Source organism: Convolutriloba macropyga, chromosome 1 (genome assembly GCF_964194025.1).
Source record: "Convolutriloba macropyga chromosome 1, txConMacr16.3, whole genome shotgun sequence".
In the NCBI taxonomy this organism is placed as follows: domain Eukaryota; kingdom Metazoa; phylum Xenacoelomorpha; order Acoela; family Convolutidae; genus Convolutriloba; species Convolutriloba macropyga.
In genome coordinates, this window is record NC_134468.1 from 70,147,444 (window position 1) to 70,154,404 (window position 6,961).

General features: G+C 37.3%; 1 protein-coding gene across 2 annotated transcripts in view; it reads left to right on the forward strand.

Moving 5' to 3' along the window:
- The window catches only part of LOC142342048 (GTP-binding protein 4-like), a 323,401-nt gene extending 320,239 nt beyond the window's left edge, over nucleotides 1-3,162 (forward strand). For both annotated transcript variants that reach the window (XM_075393236.1, XM_075393227.1), the window contains exon 15: nucleotides 2,867-3,162. In XM_075393236.1, coding sequence (XP_075249351.1) covers nucleotides 2,867-3,022 — 156 coding nt within the window. In that variant the 3' untranslated portion in view covers nucleotides 3,023-3,162. The remainder of the gene's footprint in view (nucleotides 1-2,866) is intronic.
- Nucleotides 3,163-6,961: the final 3,799 nt, after the last annotated feature.

Here is a 6,961-nt window from a genome sequence, read left to right on the forward strand (position 1 = left end):
GAATTTTGACTTCTTTGGTTTCGAATTTTACCTCTGTTTTTGATTGTTGAATTCTGTTTTCGAACACTGGACTTTAACAGTAGTTTAGTTTGTAATAATTATTGGGTAGTGCTGGTAATATTCAAGGTAAACAGGTAATTTTGAGATTTTTTGACCCTATATAAATTACCCCTACTAATGACCCCTATCTAAACTACAGACCCTCACCTACCTCCCCCCCCCCCACACACACACACACACACACACACACACACACACACACCTACCTACTCTCGCTCCATTGCTCACTCCGAAATAAAGTTTTTAGTTCAAACAAAACCGATTGTTAGAGAGTAGATGACAAGGCCCTGATAGCCGAGCGATTAATACATCCGTCGAGGTGACGGAATCGGACTCAGATGGTCGAGATGCGAACCCGACCTTAGTCTGATATTTTGCACCCATAAAATGTTTTTTTCTAGGCTACAGCCCTTGAATTAAATGGCCCCGCCTCTCATTCGAGAGCACTTTTTCCGACGTTAGTCCGTTTATGTCTGTTGATTGTGTTCTGATGGGTTCAAATTCTAACAAACTAAAAGGTGAAAAATGATGTGCACGGCCATGGGAGCCTCCAGAAAGTGTGCTGGCGATTAGTTTTAACTTGTGATTCTTTTCAAACTTCTTTAAAAGGGGAGTGAGAAAATGGTGCTTGCACATACTTTCGCTTTTTGAGAGAATTTTTGTTCACGTGCGGCTATTTGGCTCCTGTTCAAGTTTTTGTATCGCTTTTTTTAAAGTAGTTTTCATGGTCAATCCTGTGGCAGTTCAAGGGCTGGTGTTTTTGGTTTCGTAATTTAACTTGACACTTGTTCATCTCTTTGCTTAAAATCTGTGACTTCTATATCTATAGACTAGTTTCCGTTGAGCTGTATCTGAATTTAAAAACAGTTGCTCGGTAGATAATTTAAAATGAACGTAGTCAATGTCTAAAAACCAAATCGAAATTAGAAATCTGTTACGGCCCAGTTTTGGAAGCCTATAACATGAACTATACTTTAATTCGTTGATCAATCAACGAGTTTTTAGCCGTCACTTGTTGGTCACTTATTGCTGTTATATGCTTTAATTTCAAAACTTAAATTTTAAAAATATCAGTAAATGGAGTGGTCATTTTTGTTAAAAATGATTGCTTGAGGTATGTTGGGTGTGCAGCAAGCCGACAGAAAAGCAAGCCGAAAGTTATGTAATAGTTATGTAATCTATCAGAAATAATACATTGTCAGCCGTTACAATCAATACTGCGCGTAGTATTATAGTGCATAATGTGTTCCAATGCGCCAAAGAAACAAAAATGCGTCAATTTTTAGACATCTAGTGGGTACGGGCCTTAGCAGACCGCTCTCCATGGCCATGCCTCCCGTCCGCTGTGGAATGTAATCCGGAAATAGCGGGCCGGTTATCGCGGCAAAACCGCGAAGCGCGCCCACCGGCCCGCCAGGGGCAACTTAAAATACGGGTATCCGAAAATTTTTCGGCTTACTTTGCCTCATTTTCAAAATTCGCCTTGCTTGACCGCCACCTCGGAAATCATTTTTCGTGATAGTTGCGCTTGCGCTAAGCGGTTCTTTTGGCAAAATTTTACTCTAAGAAATTACAATAGTTTAGCCACATTGATTTACCATCATCATTGTGCGAATATAATAATGGTCGTTGTATGCCAAGATCGCTCCTTTAGTTTAATTTATTTTAATAGACCTCATCCGGCTGAATCTGTCAGCATTTTTTTTAATATACTGGCTACGCCTAGCCCATGTTCGGTTGTTTACTGTTATTAATAGCCGCCCTCATCTTCTCAGCCGGCTATTGTAGCGCTCCTATTTTTTTTACTTCCTCGAATAAAAAAATGTTTCGCTTTACCTCATTTTGCCGCTTTTTCAACATTTTGCGTGATATCTTTTGACTTCTCTAGGCTAGTTTCTCTCATTCTGCTAAAAGTGATTTGGAACATCAGTTGCTCAGCAAAGCAATTCAAAATGAACAGAGTCAGTATAAAAAATTGAAGTCAGAAGTAGAAACGGGATAAACCCATAAAGCCCAATTTTAGATGCCCGCTATTTGAACGTCGTTCCTATAAGTCTTAGTTACCATCTCTAATGCTTATTGGTATTGATAGTAGCCCCTGTAGCCTCTCTCTAAGAAACAGAAGTACGTTATGTTCAACTACGAAATGCCATCAAAATAAATCGGACTTAAAAAATGTTTTTGTACAAAAATCTTTTTTTTCAATATCTTCTATTCTTTCAATCCCAATCATGCTTATTGGAATCAACGGCGGCTATTTTCCGCCCGTCTGCCGGGTATGTTTTCTTTACCGGCCTACCAAGGACAGCCCCCACATTAAGTTTTATTTGTTAAGCACAAAACCGTCTGTGTGCTCATATGTGCTCAACCGTTTTTATCTCTGCTCATATGTTTATATTCCGTCATGCAAATATCGTTTATTTGCCTTTTGTGCAAGTTCTGTTTGCCGAGGAGCATATTTTTGGAAAAACTAAGAAGGATCAACTGGTTGTTTTGCGAACAGAAGGGTGTATTTAAATCTTTTGAGTTGTCTCTGTTCTGTCAGAGCGACAAAACATTAATTAACAATTTGACTTCAAAACACTGCTTTTCCTAAAGTTATAATGAATATATGAATTAATTAATGAACGACACTGCAATTTGATAAGTATTGATAAGTTCGATTCAACAAATTAATTGACATTCAACAAATGTATGAAATAGATAGAAAAGGGGGCAGCGTACGAAAATAATTACTATACAAAGATACAGGCTTTAAAAGTTTTTTCATTCGCAGCTAAGTGTTTTAATTTGGGTATGTGTTTAGATGCTGGAGAAGGTGAAAACGATGGCCAAGAAGACACAATTTAAGAAATTCAGCCGATCAGCCAAGAAGGGCGAATCAGACAGACATATTCCAAACCTGAAACCCAAGCATCTATTGGCTGGCAAGAGGAAGTTGGGCAAAACGAGGAGTCGTTAAAGTGTTTAAAAAGAACTGAATCTGAGATGATGCGGATGTGGATTGTATTGATATATTTATTGTGTCCAGGTCTAAGAGTTGTTGAGTGGTACAGAATTTGCTGAATGCCAAGCTGATCTGAAAAGAGTCTTTGATGCTTCTGTTTTGTGAGGGTGATGAAACATAAATTTGATGTTAATCAATTTGCATCAAGGTTCTCTACGATTTAACTACTAATGATTCTCTATGCCATAAATATAGTTACGAAAGCCTGAATGCCGCTTCGTTTTAGTGTCCCCGATATGACGGTCAATTTGAATTGCCAGTATGACCGTATTGTTGTGCGATATTCTTTTGCTCGCTGAAGCAATCTGACTTTGCTCCAAAAAGAAATGGATGAACTGGTAAACACCGAGGGCATTAAGTGCATAATTTAAGCTTTGAAGGGCAATTTTGAATATTGGTAGGCTTGGATCCTCCCGCCCCGCTTTCGGGACTCCTCGGCCTGTCGCTCGCGAGCATTTCGTCCGAAGTTGGTCGGTTTGTTTGGTTTCTAGTAGAGCAGATGGGTTACGTTTACTTTTAACTGAGATCACCAATCATCTCTCAAGCTCTTCTAGCAAGCTGGAGAAATTGAACATCTTTCAGAGTTGATGGACTGAAGAAAAATGAGCAGTGAAAATGACGAGAACTGGTCAGTCCGAAGGATAGTATCGTCTTTCAATTCTCAAGATGAACCGATTCAAATGCCTTCCGAAGCAGCAGTTCAGGACGGCTTAAAGTATATCACGGCATTTCTGGATCAAATCAAAGGGCAACCGCCAGCTGCACAAATTGGAACAGGAGCTATTTGCGGTTTTATCAATGGCTACATGGTCAAGAAATTGGCTAAAATGGCACTGATCGGAATTGGCGGAAGTCTTCTTGTGCTCACGGTAGCTCACAGTCAAGGATACCTATCAGTTAACAGATCAAATCTTAAATCAGACATCTCCTCATGGATGAACAAATTGCAAAACAGGATGAAATCTTTGAAAAGAAGCGAGGCTTTGTCCGATGAATCGATTATCATTTTCTATGAGAGGTTTTCTCCTCGTATGTTTAACTTTATCAGAAGCCACTGTTTATTTTTGTCTGGTACATCAGCAGGCTTCCTTTTGTCATTCGCAATTTGATTGAAAACTTGAAAAATTGATTTTCATTATATAGATTAAGAATCATATACTTACTTATTTACAGTCATTGGTAATTTAATTTTTTGGTACATACATATTGATGTGTTCCAAACATTTTAAAGTTTTGGTGCGAAGTGAGTTTTACAGTGTATTTCTGTTGCCACTCAAATCAAGTGAGGAGAAGAATTTGTGCTGACCAATTTAAACACTTTTTCGGTGACTTCTTTCTGACTCTTGATCTGAATCAATTACATTCAGGGTTCACTTTTGACGTCTTTTTCCTGTATAATGATGCTGCTCATGAGAAATAAATGCGATGTGTGATCGTCTATTCTCGGAGTTTTGGCCTGTCCGGTACCGCCCCTCCTTCTCCCCCCACCGAATGCTGATTGATACGCGTAAAATCATAGTGTAAAGGGTAATTTTGGTGGTTTGGATACCACGATCAGCATTTATGCCCCGGTACTTGTTTTACTTCCCAGCCCACTCTATTAAGTGGAGATAGGTTCCCTTAGGTTAAGCTACCGATTATCATAGTCAAACCCTTCGTCAGTTATTTCAGAGCAATTCGTAGACGAATTAGTTTCCGATTTTTTCGAAAAAAATGTATGTTCCGACAATTTCTGTTTTATAGCATTAGCTGTTGTTTATTAAAGCTGCAAACCTGTAAGCTGAGCGTAGCTATGTTGCGGTGATCTTGTTAAAACCCAAGGTTTTTGATTGTTTTGGGCATCCTTTTTAACATCTGTTCACACTTTTTTTCCGTCGTTTTAATGTCAGATTAGAATGGTAATTTAATTTTAGTCATGCTGTTGTTGTAAAGAGAGTGAAAAAGAGAGTAAGTTCAAAGCGTAATTTTCTTGCAAAGCTGCTTTTCAAGTAGAATGAAAAATTGGTGTTTGAGCAAATTTTTGGTTTTGGAAATCAAATTTTTTCAAGTACGGCGATTTAACATCTATTTCTGTTGTTTTCTACATTTTGACTAATGCTTTGGAATATTCATATTTTTTAATAGTCACAACAATGCACAGTTGTAATTTTTGAAGTCATTACATTGCAGTTAAATGGTTTATATGACCGAGACACTGTTTGTTTCAATAGAACATCCGGTGATTTTTCGAACTTTGCCCCTTGTTGTCACTCTTTTGTCCTGTTTCTTATTTTCATTTCTGAAAGGTCTCATTGGCACACTAATGAGGCGTAATAGAAGCAATTAAATAGTTTCACTTATCTTAAATTTATTTCTACTTCGTCACAATTCGTTTTCAAAAAAATGTCAGCGATTTCTTTTGGTCTTTTTTAATAGCCGCCCTCATCTATTCAGCCAGCTATTATAGCGCTCCTATTTTTTTTTTACTTCGTCGAATAAAAAAATGTTTCGCTTTACCTCATTTTGCCGCCTTTTCAACATTTTGCGTGAAATCTTTTTGACTTCTCTAGGCTAGTTTCTCTCTTCTCTCATTCTGCTAAAAGTGATTTTGAACATCAGTTGCTCAGCAAAGCAATTCAAAATGAACAGAGTTAGTACAAAAATGGATGTCAGAAATAGAAACGGGATAAACCCATAAAGCCCAATTTTAGATGCCCGCTATTTGAACTTCGTTCCTATAAGTTTTATTTACCATCTCTAATGCTTATTGTTATTGATAGGAGCCCCTGTAGCCTCTCTCTAAGAAACAGAAGTATAATCAACTACGAAATGCCTTCAAAATAAATCGGACTTAAAAAAATGTTTTTGTACAAAAATCTTTCTTTTTCAATATCTTCTGTTATTTCAATCCCAATCATGCTTATTGGAATCAACGGCGGCTATTTTCCGGCAATCTGCCGGGTATGTTTTTCTTTTTCGGAGTTTTTTTTCTTTTCTATCGTTCTTCTGAGTAATGAAATTTCTTTTGTTTGCTAACAAGGCATTAATCAATATAATAACTGTTTTTTCTTGCATTTATTTGTTCTTTTTGCTATCACTCAATCTCATTAATGGCAGATTTTAGCCAAAATAGTAGTTTAAATTCACAGCTAACGCTTTCAATGACTTCAACAAAAAATATTTAAAATATTAGAGTGTCTATTTTTGTTCAATGATATGACAACTTCACAAAAACTGTTCTGATTCATTGAGACCTAAATTTTAATTTCCATTATTTTTTACCAATCAGTATAGTTTCATAAAGTTGTCTTATGCGTTCTGAGTGCAATTCTGAATGTCAATGTTGAATATTTTTTTTCGTTCTGACAGAGTTAAGTTTTTACCGAAAGGGAATTAAGTGTGGTGGTGCGAAGAATAATTGTTTGCAGAGAAGATATGATTGTTTCGGCTGTTCGATTTTTTTGGGAAAGGCCGAAGCGTTGAGTTGATCCCGGAATTGTTTTCGGCTTTGTTTTTCTATTCCTGCGTCAGGCTCCTTGTTACAACAGCATGACGTCATGCTCACCCTAAATTTGTTTCTTGCTCGTTAATTTTGGACTATTGTAATGGTGATCTACTTTTTTTAATGGATGACTTTTTTTAGAAGATGCAATTTAGAGGAAGTCAAATGCTAACAGAAAAGTGTTTAGGTCAATCTGCTGAACAAAGGCTCAAAGCAGGGAGAGAATTTAGTGGTTTTTGTTCATATGAGGGAGGGGAGAAAATTTGGTGTGCACGAAAGCAATTTTTTGATCATGTGTTGCGTTTTAATTTCAACCTTTGCGGTATAAGTGGTTTTTTTCAGTTATCAAGCATTACCTCGACCTTTGCATCCATCATTCACTTTTCAAAGCAATTGTTGCAGTTTAGAATGCA